Source organism: Acanthisitta chloris, unplaced genomic scaffold (assembly GCF_000695815.1).
Source record: "Acanthisitta chloris isolate BGI_N310 unplaced genomic scaffold, ASM69581v1 scaffold5387, whole genome shotgun sequence".
Classification (NCBI taxonomy): Eukaryota; Metazoa; Chordata; class Aves; order Passeriformes; family Acanthisittidae; genus Acanthisitta; species Acanthisitta chloris.
The window spans coordinates 29,007-46,634 of record NW_008683229.1 but is presented as its reverse complement, the minus strand read 5'-3'; the positions used below and the strand labels follow the sequence as shown (position 1 = coordinate 46,634).

Here is a 17,628-nt window from a genome sequence, read left to right as displayed (position 1 = left end):
GCATTGTCAAGTGGTTTTTTCAGTTCAGTTTTTAACAGGCTCAAGCCATGGTGAGCTCACTTCCTCTGAGAGACTATTACATAGCTGAATAGGCTGTGTTGTTTAGAGATTGTTCTACTATTAGCTAAGTACATAAGCATGTAATGTAAAATCTGCAGCTATAGATAATACCCTGTCTTTACCAAGGCAGAGCCCTGACACGATGTCGAGATCACAGATGTATGCATTAGGCTGTGCTTAAACAGATGTGCATGTCTTGTCCTTCTCACAGTATAGTAGAGAGGTTTCTACTTTCTTAATCCTCTTCTGAAGCCTCAGGTGCTACAAAAAGTTCACTACCATGAAAAGCTGCTCTGAATCACAAGCCTAAGAGAATCGCAGGAATGAGGCACAATCAGAAAGATATCCAGCTCAAACAAAACCACAGTAGGGTCTCCACACTCAGTAATCAGAGTGACTAAATTTGTTTGACCACAACTAAAACTTACAACTTACTTTTTATGGTGGCTTTTCAGATTTCAAAACAAATACAAAGAAGCACAGGCTATGTACTTGGTGCTAGAAATCTGGACAACTGCTATGAAGCACTGTATCTCATGAAGACACAGATTCACCGACCCTAACCTGAGCCCACATAAAATGTGTATAACCTTTTCCAAGTTGTTGTGGGATTTTTTTTCCCACCTTTGTATTGATTATAAAGAAAGCCTACAGCTACTGGGTCCCTAACAAGGATGTTACAGTGATAAGAAAAAAGCACAGTGCATTAATCTGATCCTAAATAGCTGCAAAACTCTGGGACAGAAACCACCTGTCAAATTCAATTACCTGAAGTAGTGATGGTATCAGGCACCAGCTAGAGAAACTGAAGTATCTTTGCTAAACATCATTTTCCTAGAACGTATTTAATATTTTATCTTTTTATCCACTTATGGCAGCTGATATCAATTGATTCTCATCTATAGATTGTTTGCAACAAAATACAAACTCAGTAGCACACTTCACTAGGGATTTACCACAGCTCACAGTAGTAACAGACCCACTTGATAAAAAATGTTTCTTTCAAATGAATGTAAATCTAACATACAAATAGTTTTGTAAGAGTTTAAAATTCTTATACAAATAAGGATTTTAAATGCTATTTATTATCTTTCTAGTATACTGATATGAAAGTGAAGGGAAGACTGAGAAAAGTTTCAGAGTTCTTGGGTCTTTTATCCTTGACATACCTCCAATGTGTCTCCATCTATTTCTCCCTCTAGTTCCAAACTGCTGCCAGCTGCATCAGACAAAATTTCTTTCACCAAACCACAGAATCTAAAAAGGCAATAAACAGCACAGGATCAAAGAATATCCTTTTGGGAGGAGGTTAAACAGATTCCTAGCAAGGCAGGCTTTGCTTTCAAGCTAATAAACTGACTAGAAAGTACATAGGTTTCTTTCATTGGTGACTTTCTCCATATTTATCCCATTTTAAATGACGAAGAATATCAAACACACACTGAAAAGCTTCATTATTTTTAAGATTATTTTATTTGCTTCAGCAGAACCCAATATTTGCTTGTTATTTTAATTGCACAGTAAAATTTTGGTAGGTCCAACTCAAATATTTTTTCTGTACACTTTTTGGTTCCAAGTGTGATTACTCAATATTTCTGAAAACTAGATTTTGTTGTTTCTTGTCAGGCATTAAGAAAGCCAATAGTATAAAAGTAGTAACATGTTTAGAAGAATGGAGTTTTAACTAATTTCTGGTTCTCTGGGGTGGAGATCCTTAAGTACAAGAACATCTTTTCCTTTAGTTCCCTGCCTGAGCCACTCGCTTTTTGAAAATACTATAAAAATGGTTAACATCTATAAAAAATTATTATAAAATATTCACATCTCTTTCACTAACAGAGACATCTCTGGAACAGACTCCTGTGGTGCACTGTATAAAGATTAAAAACTTAACCAAGTTTCGTAACATAAATTGCGACGCCAAATTATGGCTAAAGAGGTAGTATTAATTTTCATCTTTCCAATCTTTTATGCAATGCACTCAGCAAAGCTAATAATTTTCCTTGAGTTTATTCCATGTAATACATAAGCAGCAATTACTGCAAGAAAAGTGCATATACCATTCAGCTCCAAAGACTAAGTGTATTAACAACTCGGTCCTAGGCATCATTCAGAAGGTTTATATGCCAAATATCTGTCACCAGGAAAATATTGGTTTTAAAGATTTAGGGATGAAATTCACTTAGCCTTCTTACTGTCTAGAGACAACATACCATGAGAAAACATTTGACAACAGGTGCAATCAGTAACACAGATCTGTGACACAATATAAGTTAGAAATTTTTATTACATTTAGTTGCTCTTACTTAAGTCAAACTAAACAGGCATGCAGGGAACCTAAAACAATGTAGTACCTTACATGACATGGCCAAGATACAGAAAAATAAGATAATAATTATAAATTGGAATAAGCTAGTTAAGCCTTTTCTCAGACCTAATGACTTGTAAATAAACTAATCAGAATCAGGCAACGAGTGTAATGGGACATTGCTCTCGTCACCTTAAACATCACTGAGTTTAGCTCATTGCTTCTTCAGCAAGAACAAATAAACAAAGAAATAAATAATTTCTCAAGCAAGAATGTCAGCTTTCAATCCTTACTAAAGCAATTCTGTTTAGGACCTAGATCAGGCATGCAACACCCACACAAACTGAACTCACCTACTACATTGGTTTTCTGTAGAGAAGTAGATTTGAAAGTCATCAGAGTTGTCATGGACATAAAGAAAGCAACAGCGTTCATCGAACTTGGAAATGCTGTAAAATTCACATTAAGAAAGCATTATTTTGTATGTAACTTCTAGAAGAAATAGAGCAAGGAGGACATAATTTTCTTGAATTATGAATGCTTAAGGAGCATCTTTTTCACAGTTATTAACCTCAGAGAGGCAGTATGCAATTATATTTATCTTCCTTTTAACTAGGAGTTACATAGATTTATATATATATATTTATATATTCTATAATCCTATCTCCAGTTTGATGAACATGCTTCTGCTTACTTTGGTAAAACACTAGTCTATCTGAAGTGTATTGAGGTTCATTCGTTGTTTGCCTGCACTTCCATTTTTACACAATTCTGCCAGACTTCTTGGTATTTGATCACCCCTCGATGGAAAGTGAATTGCTTAGACACTTCCTAGCTATTTGGGAAGCCTTTCTTTTATGCCTGAGAAATACTTCTGGTTTTTATAATACCATTGCTCCTACAATAAAACTGAACTGGGAAATACCTACAGTGTAGCAGATCCTACTCAGTGTATACTTTTTATGGCCTTAATACTGATAAACAAGTTTCAGGATGACCAATATTTACTCCAAACTGTAACAATCATTCTAATTATGGGATTATTTATTGCCTATAATGTCTTGCCAGGGTCATATATAAGTCATCTAAATACACTGAAGTGAAGAGTGGAGAGCCATAAACCACATTATCAACATGAAAGTAAATCTTGGAATTAATCCCTTATTCCAAACAGTTGCACTGCAGTATTACGCTACATAATGCAAGTTGTCATGCATGTTAGGGTATTTTTGTGCATTACATTACTGAAATTTCTTAAATTCTTGCTTGATCTATTTAGTCAAACTCTCTGATTTTGCTTGTCCTCTGTTGAGCCAGTGAGTTGAAATAAAAGACAGTAGATTATAGCAAAGTTGCTACGTTACAGGACCAACTTGTTGAAGCATCATTAAGGGCTATGTGGAAAATATTCCAAAAAATGAGAATTTTGCCAGAAGACTTTTTCAGCAATATGTGAACTCTGTAGTTTCATTCTGGTATAGCCATTTCTAGTGTAACAAGTCAGATGAACATAGACCCGACATGAGAAGTGACAAAGCAAGATGAGTCTTCCAAGGGCAAATACAGGATAGACAAGACAGTATCCAAGTAACAATTCTGCACAATAAACAGTGCCATGTATGTGGTATATAAGATGAACTGATTAGCATATATATATAACTGCTATAATGTTAAATGAGACCACCTTTTTTTCTAAAACTAACGCAGTTTCCAAAGTAGTCACATAAGTTTTAAGTAGTCACATATAAAACAAACATCTAATTCCACTAAGTCTGAAAAAGATTACCTCCTTGAGCTTTGTAATCCCCAGCAGTGATTAAAAACCAGAGCAAATTAATTGCTTGCTTCCATTTGATTAAAAGTTATCTTTCTCAAAGATTAATTTCTGCCCAATGTGTTGACTGAAGGTGATTAATATGGTATAGAAAATTTATGCTGAGTTATGCTCAGTCAGTTTCACAAACTTCAGTAATGACAACTTCCCATCCACTCCCATCACAGAGGAGTAGTAGAATAAAATAAATAACGTAATATTAATTTCAACAAAAACCTGCTTTCTTTTTAAGAAGAAAATACTGGAGTTATGGTTGAATCTATGTCCAAATCCACAATTGTAGGCTTTCATAGCAACCACCACTCACATTATTCAGAGAACTACTTCTTCGCCAAGCTTATTTGCTTAGACAAATTATACAAGTTCAGAGAAGACAAAACTGGGACCTAAAAATTAGGCACTTAGGGTCAAGACCACAGCCTAGAAGTCCTCTACTTTCAGAACTACATAACTTACTAGGTATCTGAATTTATGCTTGTAGTTGAATCAGAAAGTTTTCCAAGCAATTAAGCTTATGCACACACACAAGTGGCTCAGACAACAGCCATTTGTGTCCCTAGAAAGGCCAGATCTGCCATAGTGACTCAGGAATTCAGAGAGAAGACAAAACCCCACCTTGTGCTCCCTCTACTTACAGTTCCTCTGGTTCTTTACTGTAGCCTGCATAATTCAGACAGAGAGCAGAAAGGTTTAATTTTGTTTTCTCTCCTGGTGTGTCTCTCACCTTTCTGGCAGCAAAGTAACCCAACTTACAACATAAGCTAGCTTCTAAACTACCCATGTATTTTGTTAATACCAAATGTGAATATTTTCTATCCTTTCAGAACTTGGAATAATCCTTTCTACGCAATATTCTGATCTTCTTTGGTACTAATATTTTGACCCATTTACTTGTGACTAGTGTTTCCATTAATCCAGGCATCACAAAATGGAACTATTTTAACTATTTAAAGGCTAGTCCTTGAGATACTCCACTAGGAGTCTCATTCCAGCTCAAGAATTCTTTTCTGTCCTTAGAACAAGCTATGTCCATGTCTCATTTAATATTTCTCTGCTAATCCAAGCTTTAGCTGATAGGTTTTTGGGTAAAGCCCTATCAGAAGTATTTCTGAATTCCAAACTGAAAATAGATACCATGGTCTCCTTTTCTTTAAGAAAAAACAGACAAACTCTTCTTTCACTTATGGAAGGAAGCAAGAAGAGTTAAGGGCTGCTCTTCCCTTCTATCCTCCATGTTTTTAAATGCAGAAATGGCAGTAACTTCACTGAAAAGTTTACAAATATATATAAAAAGCAGTTACATGATTGAAAGTGGGTAAGTCAAGCAAAGAATACACATGCCCACACACCCCTCTTAGATGAGTATTTCTATGAGAAATGTACAGCTTTGCCCACACATGGAAAGGCAAACTCTGCTGTTTTGACATTTCAAGACAGGTTGGACAGAACAAGCTTTTATAATAGGCAATGCAAAGCAGAGATTTAAGGTAGAATTCAGATTTCCCACTTAAGGGAAATATAAAACATACACAAAAAACACTTAAGTGTTTTCTGACATACCAACCTTATTCCCCTAATGGAAGAAGCTGTAAAATTCCATTCATGAATCTGTTTCTGTAAAAATCAAAGAACTATAATCAACGACAGTTTAACTTTGACTTGCTATTGAAAACAAAGTCACAGCACGCTAAGTAAAAGTTTTCCCAACATGTCTGTTTTCCTTTATTTCTTCCCCCAGTTCGAAATAAGATTGACATATGGGTAACAAAATTATACATACATTGCTGTTTTACTTGAGAAAAAATAAATGGCACAGGGTGGAAGTAAAGGCTCATTAAATTTGAAGAATAAATCCTGAAGTACAATTTACCAAACATTATGTTTTGACTCAATAGATCAATATTTCATATTAAACACGAGCAGAATACCTACTCTTATCAAGGCTCAAAGGTAAAGGCAAATTCATACATCTCCCTAAGCAGTATTGTGCCAACAGCTTCGGCCTAGGGAGAACACTGGAGACAAAACAGAGGAAGGACAGCCTGTGTCTAGGATCACAGCCCTCCATAAATCTATAGCTAATAGCTGGATCTTATTTAGCACTGCGAGATATGCACCAAAAGTTTGTGCCATAAAGCAAAGTTGTGTCAGACACATTCACTCAAAACAGGGAAGCAGAACAGTGTACTGAAAGAACTGTTCACAGATCCAGGTAATTGTGAGATCTTGTCTCACTCCAACATTCTGCTTTTCCACACTTCGCCACTCTACATTTTTAGTCTGTTCTCCACTTATGCTGTTCTGATATTAAGAAAAAGTGGCACAATACATTGCAGATTTCAAGTCTTTCAATATGAAACTGCAATTATTTCTCACTGTTAAGAGTTTACACTGTCCATAACTCTGCCTACTCCTTTCCTAATCCCCTGTGCCTCATCCAGTAATCCAACACACCAAACATTTTATTTCCTGACACTTATCTGCACAGGCTGCCATTTTTTTCTACTTTCTAATATTATAACTGTAAAAGTTTAAAAAGTCTAAAACACAATACTGGGCTTTATCTTTACTATTTAATTTTGAGTTACATCTTAATAAAAACCACACAATTCTAATGAGAAATATTATGAGCAGACTGAATAACTCAAGCACTTCTAAGGGACATGGTCAAGGTGAGTGAAATCTGAACTAGAGGTCAAAACCACCTGAGTTCTAATCATAGTCCCCTCTTTTTACTTTCTCTGTAACATGTCAACTTTCCTATCTGCACAAAGAGATATTGAGCCTTGTGCTTCACAGAAATGTAGGAAACTTTAAATTATTACAAAGTTTTCCAAAATCTACATGTAAAAATGTGAATTTAAGCACAATTAATCAGAGTACACATCTATTGGTAGTTTTACCATTTCAGAGGGAGAGACGTGCCACAAAGACAGCGATCTCTCATCTGCTTCATTGTTGATGGAAACATATGCAGGCTGGTAGACTTTAGTTGGTTCTATCACCAAAACCTGAAGAGAGAGAACATTTTCTTGCAGTAAACCAGCAATTAATACACTACAGTATATTGAGCTGCTCTCACATAGACAATGGGTAATCTCAAAGTAAGGTCTAAGAAATTTCCAAGGGAGACAGAAGGGCAAGACAAGGCAGGAAAAGTCTGTGTTCTTATGTACAACAGAATAGTGTTATTACAATTTATTATAGGAGACTTACAAGTATTTCTTAGAATGCTTTTAGGATAGTGGGTTAAATTTCTTTTATAGTGTAAAGATTAGCAGAATACAGAGGTCTGGTTCATGTGATGAGGTAACAGGCAGTTAAGTATGTAAGTACTGTGTTTAGAGTCTTCCAATTCTTGTAATATCCTATCCAGAAACATAAAACATATAAAACTTGTTTGGACATAACATCTTACTGGAAATCTCAGTCCATTAGTTGTTTCTTTCGTTGCCTCAAAAATTATATCTAGCCAGAAAGCCAATCTTTCTTGTCTAGGAGAATGGTCTATGGTGAGTTTCTTGAAACGCTGAATTAACATCAGATTCTGAACTAATGATTTCAAGTACCTAGAATGTATTGAATTAGTGAGTTAACAGAGAGAATACAAAATCTGACCAAATTCTAAACCCACCTAACTGACTTAGACATCCAAAAAGTTAACTGCAAAATCAAATGTACTTTCAAAGCTACCATAATGGAAATGATAGTGTTGATTATTACAGATTTCTGGAAAGTATCGTAAGTTTAGACAAAACCTTCAGTTATAAGCTCACATGGATGTTGATGAACAATAGCTTTTTGCAAAAGGATATAGTTACATGAGTAGTTACATGGTGATTAGACAGGATATTATGAGCAAGAAGATGGTGGGGGAGGGAAGCAGCAGCTAGCTAAACTCTGAAAACAATGGTTTCACAATCTTTCCACAATTGCTTCACAAGGAATCATCACTAACTTCCAAATTCTTTCTTATAAAAGATGTGCTTCAATATAAACCCGACAATGATGGGTAACTTAATTTCTTACCTTCCCCCTTCCTTCCTTCCCATAATAAAAGAACAGAGTACAAAGTCAGAGTTAGAAACAATCTAAGACGGAAAAATCCAGTCAAGTTATCCAAGTAACCACAAGATTTTTTAAACTCCTGTATTTCCCCATAGTTGTTTACTTGAGCTACAGCCTTCTACCACATACCACACTGGAGGTTTCAGCTTAAAAAGTTTCTCTGCTGCTTGTACTGCTTTACCAACATCATTAGCCAGCATGCTCACACTGAAGAACTGTCCCACATCCCAGTAATTGTTCATTTTTTCTAGGCTTCCTTTTCTTCCCAATAAACTGTTTAACCGTACACCTGTAAAATTTCAATTGAAAACCATATTTTTCTATCAGTAAGACACTAAATAGTGTTTTTTACTGATAAGTCTATCAGTAAAAGACTAATTTAAGACTTGTTTAAGCACTACTGATGAAAATAAAGTGGAGCAAGTTTTCCCCAGAAAACAACATTGTCCAACACAGAAGCTCAATCTGCAAATAACATCCCCAATAAAGTTCACAGTCAGAGCTCCTATCAAAGTGTGTTGAAAAGCCTCCAATGAGACCACCCTGGGCTATCTGCCTGGGCTATCTGCCTCCTGTTTCTCAGTGTGAGACGCACAAATCTGTGTCCTCATGGCAACTACTGCAAGAGAACTGTGGATAGGGATTTACACAAGTTCACCCCAGAGTAAAGCCAGGGGAAAGATTTAAAGCCACCTTCACACCCTTAACCTTTAAGGTTCAAGTATGCATTTCAGACAGGATCTGATTCCAAGTATAATGTTCAACTATTACCTTCCCAGGAAGAACTGTATATCTGCTTCTATCATATGATGTTTTTGTAGATGTACATTGGTGCAGTTAGCACATACATGGAATATGTAACTGTAGCTAGACAACTAGTTACTGTCCTGGTAGATTCTTCCAGGCTATACTTCCCATCCTGTGGGTGGAGAACATTTGTGGATCCTTCCTGACATCGTAGATTCTTCCAGGCTATACTTCCCATGGACCTCAATTCAGTGACAACAGAAATCCTGTGGATCCTTCCCTGACATTCCTGAGGAGAACTGGGCCACACTTTCTTCCTGCCTTTGTCCCCTGTTGGGTATGCAATGGGATAAATCTCTGTGGTGCAGTAAAGGCAGTTTATGGATGGTGCTGATGTTGGTCCTTCTTTGTTCTTCTCCCTGTTACTAGAAAGCTGCTCCAAAGCAGCAAGAAAGAGAATGGCACCCCAAAATACCTGTGTTTTAGACTGCTATCCAGGACCCACAACTAAAATGCCTGAACCACCTTTCTGTCTAAGCAACCCACCACTAAGTATTCTGTTTTCTTCACAGGGAGAAAGGCAGAAATCTTATTTGTGGCACTACATGCAGAAATTTACCTATTTTTCTCAGTTCCATTGAGCTTTCAAACTGTTGTCCTGCAACAAGGAGCAAAACTGCAAGATTAATTCCAGAATATAGAGTTGACTGGAGTTCAAATCCTTTGCGATACCTGCAGAGAAGAGTCAAGAACTCACATCTCACTGTTCAGAACTGAAATACTGCAAAATTTTGGTAGGTATTTTAAGCTATTAATTTACTGCAAGGACTATATGGCTAGTTAGCACCAATGGCCTTCTGCAAAGAGCACTTCAAAGAAGTAGCTTTTTGTCCTATGGTGAGAAAGAAAAACTGCTTAACTTTATGTCCTGTCAGCTTGTGTAGTTTTGTGAAAATAAAACAAATTGACTACTACAAAACTCTTAAATGCAATAGAACCTAATTTTATTATAAGAGAAAAGCAATGAAAAGACTAGTCTTCAGTGCAACTTCTTAAAAAAGGCTCCAAGCCCTTTGCTTTAAAGCTTCACATTCATTAAAGGTAGCTGAGACACAGCTGACCAAAGCCACTAGCTACTGCAGGATGGATAGATCCACCTGAAGGCTTTTCAGTTCAGTACTACCCATCCACATTGCACTAACCATGCTGAGGTGATTTGGAAGGGGAGAAGAGACACTACCCATCCACATTGCACTAACCATGTTGAGGTGATTTGGGAGGGGAGAAGAGAGACAGAATGGGGCAGAATATTTCACAGTTACAGTACAAACCCACATTGCTAACATTACTGTACTCAGCAGCAGTTTATGTGATTACACAAACATACCTATATGAATGCTATGTCAGTGAGAATCTGCATGCATGTGCATGACTTAGTGACTTAAGGAAATTTGTAATACAGTTTATCAGTATTTTTCCTTATTTATAGTATATCATTGCATTTCCTGGGGATCCAGCATGGAAACCACCCTTGTATAGAGGACCAGCATAAGTCCCATGACCTCACTTGTACTTCATTTTGGCCTTGAAGCAGATTTTGTGTATTTTCTCTACAAAAACATAGGTGAATCATTATCCCCCCCCCAACAGCATCATTCTATATCCATGATAGTTTATAAAGACAAGCATGGAAATATATATCCAAAGATCTGGTGCTCAGTGAACCAATTTATCAAACAGGACCCTGAGAAAAAGAGTTAAGTAGAACAACTGATCTTCTAATTAATTAATTCTAATCTGCTTTTCACAAGCAGAAGTCTGAAAATGCTTTTAAATAGATATTTTGGGTTTTTTGGTGTTTTTTTCCCCCATTACCATTCAATGGCATGATCTCGACTATTGGTATCTTTACAATCAGAATCAAGAAACATATCCTTGTAGATCCTCCCACATAAGCAAAACATATCTGGAGCAGGATGATCACACGTCTGCAGGACTTGAAGCATAACTTGTAGTGCCTTCTCTCTGTCACCTGCATTGTTTCTTCTAAAATCAAATACAGAGAAAAAAATAAATGAGTTCAGATCTGAAACCGTAACTGCAAGATGGGGGAATAACATTATCTATCCCACAACCCACCTGTCATTACTATATAAAGATGTTACTTTATTTAGACTGATGTAGGATTGTTGGTTGCTTGATAAAACCCAAGTGTGTCCTCCTATCATCGGACTCTCCTTCTAGCTCATATAAGAACTGATTTAAGCCCTGAACTCCTCTACAAGAAAAATCTGCCATCTAATTTGATCCCTTCCTGTATAAGCAGACACACTCTGCACATCCTTCAATGAGAAACAAGTGCTCAGTGTTCATTTCTGATGATAGCGAACAAAACTGGACATTTCCAGCATTCAACTAAGTGCAGGAGATGTCAGGTCAATCCAATTTTAGCCAAAAGAATGATGGAGCTCAGTATGGAGCCTTTGAATTACAACAAGAATAAAAGGGCAAGACTGAACTGAATTTCTTTCTTAATTAAAATTCTTCAGATTACAAAAAAAATCTGGAAAACAAACAGCAGGCATTCAGCTTCTTTTGACAAATAGTTAACAACTGTATCACTAAGAAAACAGGGATTAAATAACATTTCCATGCCTTGTTATTAAACAACCATAAGTTTTTGCCTCCATTTACCTTGTTATTTATCTAAGTTTAGAATTCACTATTTATTGCAAAAAAATCACTTAGAGCAAACAAAAATATCTATGTGCAAGAGTAATGCAAACACAACTTAAGAGTTTAATAGCCTCTTCAAGACTTTTTTTAATCACAAGAGAGATTTTAAATATTTACCAGTCCTTTTTCATGTCTGTTTATAACCCCTACCTAGGTATCCATGAACAGGTTTACAAGTACTGGGACTACTTTGTCAGCAATAACATTAGCAGGTAACGGTTTCTGGTAAATTTATTACTCGCATGCCCCAAAAGGATTAATATTTACTGTAAAATGGCTCAGTTCCTTAGGTAACCAACTGATGCAGTAAGACCAGTAACAACACATCTGTAGCAAAATCCAGGCTTCTGTGCATGTTAGGAGACTGAGAACATTTAATAAGATTAAACAGATTTGTAGCTAGTTGTGCAGGCTTTATCCTGCCTTTGATGTCACTGGCAGAGCAACTTTCATGGTGAGTACTTAAGTCTTTGTAAAGCAGTTTTTCTTCAGACTAACTGTTCTGAAATGGACACCAGTCTTCTCTAATGAGCACACAAGGAGAAAGTAACTTTTTACAAGAAATACACAGAAATTAAATAGTGTGGGGTTAAATCATAGATTTTTAGGGGTTGGAATGGACCTTACAGATCATCTAGTCCCAACCCCCTGCCCTGGGCAGGAACACCTCCCCACTAGACCAGGTTGCTCAAGGCCTCATCCAGCCTGGCCTTGAACACTGCCAGGGTTGAGGCATCTACTGCCTCCCTGGGCAACCTGAGCCAGTGTCTCACCACCCTCAAGTAAAAAATGTTTTCCTAAAATCTAACCTCTCTCAAGCTGCACCCGTTGCCCCTTGTCCTGGCACTGCAGCTCCCAACAAAAAGTGCCTCTCTGGCTTCCCTGTTGGCCACTTCAGATACTGAAAGGCTGCTATGAGATTCATAGCACAGGACAGCGTGCTCTAACTAGACTGGTTCTGAAAGATCCAGAGTGTTTCACTAAGAGTGCCCAAGTTTCATTGTTGTTAACAGGAACACAGAGAAAGTTGATTAAACAGAGCTCAGAACAAGATTAGGCCCTAAAATCCAAATCCAGCAGTTCCCCAGTCATGTGTAACACGGTCACAGAAACTGGCGTGTGTTCAAGCTTTTGCTGAAAACACAAGAAATGCACAACTAGTACCTAACTTAGAGCACGTTAGCATGGAAAAACACGTCTCAAAATCACTGCTTCCCAGACAAGACAAACTTCAACTCAGCTCTGACTTGTATGAAGACAGGTTAATTATTAATGTCAGTACTAGGAGGTGCTGTGTACTGACTGGAAAAAGAGTAACTTTAAAGAAAAAGTACAATGCACAAAGCAAGACACTGCTTAAAATAGGACACACTGCAGCTTAACACTTCTGGTCACCAAAGGATGAACCTGTACACAACAAATACAATACTAGGAGCATTTCAAAGGACTAAGCCCTAATTAAACAGTATTCTAGAGGACTCTAAATAAAAGACTTCTATCTCTTATAAGAAAAAAATTATAATTTAAAATAACAAAATTTAGCACATGACAACTACATGGTCATCTATCAGGATATTATTAAACAAAAATCAGTGTAGGTATCTTTATATTAAACACTCTGCTTCTCACAGCAGCAGAATTTGATGCCCATTGGGCAATACAAACCCAACATATCAATTGTAATAATTTACAAGTTTAGGAACAGTTATTGCCTTCTAAATCCCTCCCTCCCAAAAAAACTCCAAACCCACAGAAAGATCACAGAATTTAGGCTTGTAGCTCAGTGGGCATCAAATTCTGCTGCTATGATAAACAGAGTTTAATATAAACCTGTTATGCTTGACCAAGACAGATTTTCATCTCCTATTTCACACCCCACACTTTGTCAGATCTGCATGCCTGGCAGCTTGTAATTTGCTTCAAGGTGTCTTGAAACAGGTCTGTGGTGTTATCAAGAGTAGAACCCTCAAGGCTGTAGCACTGACTCCTATTTTTCTTACCCAACCTCAAATATATTAGCTTTCCCATTAGCTTTTCCCATGCTGTCCAGCTCCTATTTAAAGCCATAGTAAAGCGAATCACAAAAATGCATGTCAGAAGGGACTTCTGGAGGTCATCTAATACAAATCTCCTTTTCAGAGCAGGTCCATCTCCCAGCACTAGACCATGGCAGCCTGGGATTTCTCTGAAAATCTGAATCTATTAAACCGCCAAGGATGCAGATATCGCAGCCTCTCTGAGCAGCAAAAGCTGAAGTATTGTATGGTATGACGTATGAGAAGGAATGCAGCAAATGTTCTCTTTATGGAGTAAATCGGTGCACTAGGTGAGGCTGATTCTGCAAAGCAAATCCCCTGAATATGAAGTTTTATAATACAGTTTTATATACTGGCTCATTTTACTGCTCCTTGGTTACAGGCCAGCTTGCACTGAAATACAGATGTTCCTCATGGTATTACACAAACAAGTCACTTTGGGAACATAATACAATTTTGAAACAGGCCGTTTTCCATGGTGCTCCTCACCATACACACCTGGGATCAGATGCATCCTACCTTAAGGAAGACAGCATACACACCAACTGAAAATATGAGCTACTCTTCATAGATTGTCTGGGTTTGAGGGGAGCAGTTTTCACAATCACTAATCACAATCCAAAATGCTTTCAACATACAGCTTTACTTTTCAAAAATATATTTTAATGGTCAAAGAGCTAGGAAAAAAGTAATACTATTACAATTGATTTAGAAACTATATTAAAACAAAGCACATGCCTTGGGAGAGCTGCTCATAACGCTATTTTTTCCCTCACTGGTTTCTTTTTTAGTACATTTTCGTTCTCTCCCTCCAAACCTTGCCTCATGAAAACTCGCACACAAACTAAATAGAGAACATCAGTCTAAATTATGTGAACATGATAACTGCAAAAGCTACTGCCAGTCAAGAAAGAGATCTGCAAGTTACTTCTAAAAACTAGGGCAATTATGAAAATATCCTAGTGCTCAATAAAACACAGCCAAAATCCCCCCAAGCAAAATGCTAGGAATGAAAAGGAAATGAACAAAGAGTAAAAAATTAAACCATCATGATGCCTTTTACAAATACCCAGCAAACTCATCTTCAGTACTGTGTACAGTTTTAAGCTGTATTTAAAAAAGAAACTAAACTATTAGGATTAGGGAAAAAATGCAAATAAAGGGAATGATCAAAGACATGGAATGGTTTCCATATGAAGAAAACTTCAGTAAACTAAGGTTTTTCAGACAAATGACTATATAGACATTTTTTTTCCTAAAACAAATTGTACCACAGGTACCTTTATAACCTCTAATCACTTTCTCTGAATTAGTACCAGTGTTCTGCTGCCAGTCTAGTTTTGCCTGACAGCTTCCATCCTCCAGAAACTGCTCACTGATTCACTTGCCAGTTTGCTTGTTTGCTCATTGCAGTGCTGCCACATGATTTATCTGTTGGCTTCCTCTACCAAGTTTCTTTAATCACAGAAGCAATCTTCTCACTTCCCTGGTCTACACAAGCCTCTCGTATGTCTCCCTGTCCTGCCCAACTACCCAGCCCTCCTTTACCTCTCTGAATCCTCTGCAGGGCTGCAAACCTGATGAAAACAGCATAGCACATAATAAAGATACATTTTTAAATATGTCCATATAAATACATAAACTGAGCAAGCAGAAATGAGGTATGATCAAGATAGTGTGTAACTTCAGTTTTATACCACATGTTCTAATTTGCTGCTCTCCACCTCATCCTGCTGTCATGTTTTGTCTTAACACAGGGCTGGAGTCAGACATTCATAATGAGGTATTCGACTCAAACAGTTTTCTCAGAAGCCAAGGGACAAGTTGTAAAATGAAGCAGTATCACTTCTTCCAGAAAAGACAATACATTTTAAAACTTTATACCTCTGTTACGACAGGATTTTGTCCACATCTTCCTGCCCTATCCCTACTTTCCCACACTCCGCTCTCCCTCCCAGAAAAAAGCTGCTATTCCGTAACTCAGCAACTTCAGTCACCACAACTGTGGCTTGGACTTAGAAGTCCAGAGGTACTCACTGCTCCTGAGATGTGTTTCCTTGTTCCAGGGGGGAACAACTGCACCACCAAGCAGTAAGTCACAAAGGACATGCTCATGCTCTTTCCTTGTGTTATACTCACATCGTCCTCTATAGCTATTGATATTTAAGGGATCTGAGATATTCTCAGATTGAAATTGCTAATGGCACAAGAAACACTCCCTCCACAAGTCAGTTCTGTTCCACATACCAGCACCACCAGTTCTCTAGGCTTGTGCCTCTCCAAAGTGCAAGAATTATTTGATGTTTGCTTCATTGTTCAAGTTTTATCTGAGTTTGTACTAACGGAAAGAGGCTGCAAAACCAGCAATAAAACACCATTTGTAGAAAGCAGAATCTCTATACAAATCTATCCTCTTTTTCCCTCCATAACAGATGATCTGAAATGCTACTAACTGTACAGAAATCTACAGCAAAACATTTTCTAAAATTTCTTAATTATTCAGGAATATGACAACTAATTTGAATTAGAGTTATTACACTTGCACTCTCACTTAAAATTAGGAACTAATTTTTGAGTTAAGACACACGTCACTGGAGGATGCAATTTGATTGTAGGACCTTCAATATTTGAAACAGTGAATGAGGAAAACAAGACCCTAAACTGAGCTTTTAATCAAGAACTAGATTTGCAAGCCTCCAGATAGATATGGTAAAGAAAAAAATCAGGATTCCACCCCCCCAATAAGCACTTCAGGTGCTTCATGCAAGTCAGTCATATACAATGAAGAGCCACATGATGCGTTCTATTAAATCTGGGTAATCACAGAACAGAACATTTTAAATAACCCAGTGTTTTTCAATGGGAATAATTTCCTATGAGTACTATTATTCACAATTACTAGTGATTTTCTACTTGCACCTTGTTATACCCTTCACTTGCTAATTGCCTTTTTCTATTATTGTATTGGAACATGTTGCTTGTTAGAACACAGCACTCTGAGTTAAATAATAGTGACTGCAGCTGCCCTCATCGTTAATATAAGGGAAGACAGAAGTGCTTTGAAAAGAGACTGAAGTCTTCATGGCTCTGACTTCATGCCAGGGCTGGGCTTGGTTTTAAAGTCTACTCTGTTTTGAACAGAATTTGGCATACCCTTTGGCCTCTTTGTAAGCTTCCACAACTTGGTAACTCCAGTCCTGATAAATAAGGCAAATTAGAAAATAGTCCTTACATAGTGCTTGCCTCTCAGTCAAGGTGTACCCATGGACTGAAGCAAACAGCCATCAACATCTGAAAACCTCAGCCCTCAATTACACAGCATCTTACTTTGTACCAATGCTCTGAATAAAAATACTGAAAATATTCATGTTGCACTTTTGGGCTCAACTTATACCTAAAGATGCCTATGCCTAAATTAAGTTACAATCCGACCTAAAACTCAGCTAGGAGGCAACAAGGAACAAGCAACCTATGTCTGCACAGAAGAGAGCACTCTCTGCTGTTTGTGTGTCACATCCAAATTAATTAGCTTAAGACAAACTTTTTCCTGGTAAGCTCAATCAGTTGTACTGAGTAACATTAATACTGTATGACGAATGTGTATTCATGGATCAAACAGTGTTTGTTATCCATTGCTTTAATAGTCACCCCTAACTCTATCATGCTAAACTTTTCAAGATATTCAGAATAACCATTGACTCTGAATAAACAATCTCAGCCTGACCAAGGATCCCTTGGTATCACTGAAGTATTTTGCAGGTGGCCTTTGGAACAGATCCACTCTCTCCAGGTTGTTGGTGGTTGTTGGTAAACAATTATTTCAAAAGTTACAAACTGCT

The 17,628-nt window shown here is 37.3% G+C and overlaps 1 protein-coding gene across 1 annotated transcript in view; it reads right to left on the bottom strand.

Annotated features, from left to right (window-relative positions):
- MAP3K15 (mitogen-activated protein kinase kinase kinase 15) overlaps positions 1 to 17,628 on the bottom strand; it is a 52,644-nt gene that overhangs the window by 20,933 nt on the left and 14,083 nt on the right. The window contains exons 7-14 of the mRNA XM_009078846.1: positions 10,893 to 11,063; positions 9,637 to 9,749; positions 8,400 to 8,559; positions 7,621 to 7,771; positions 7,106 to 7,213; positions 5,767 to 5,816; positions 2,722 to 2,817; positions 1,230 to 1,317 (exon numbers count right to left, since the gene is read on the bottom strand). Of these exons, the coding sequence (XP_009077094.1) occupies positions 1,230 to 1,317; positions 2,722 to 2,817; positions 5,767 to 5,816; positions 7,106 to 7,213; positions 7,621 to 7,771; positions 8,400 to 8,559; positions 9,637 to 9,749; positions 10,893 to 11,063 (937 nt within the window). The remainder of the gene's footprint in view (positions 1 to 1,229; positions 1,318 to 2,721; positions 2,818 to 5,766; positions 5,817 to 7,105; positions 7,214 to 7,620; positions 7,772 to 8,399; positions 8,560 to 9,636; positions 9,750 to 10,892; positions 11,064 to 17,628) is intronic.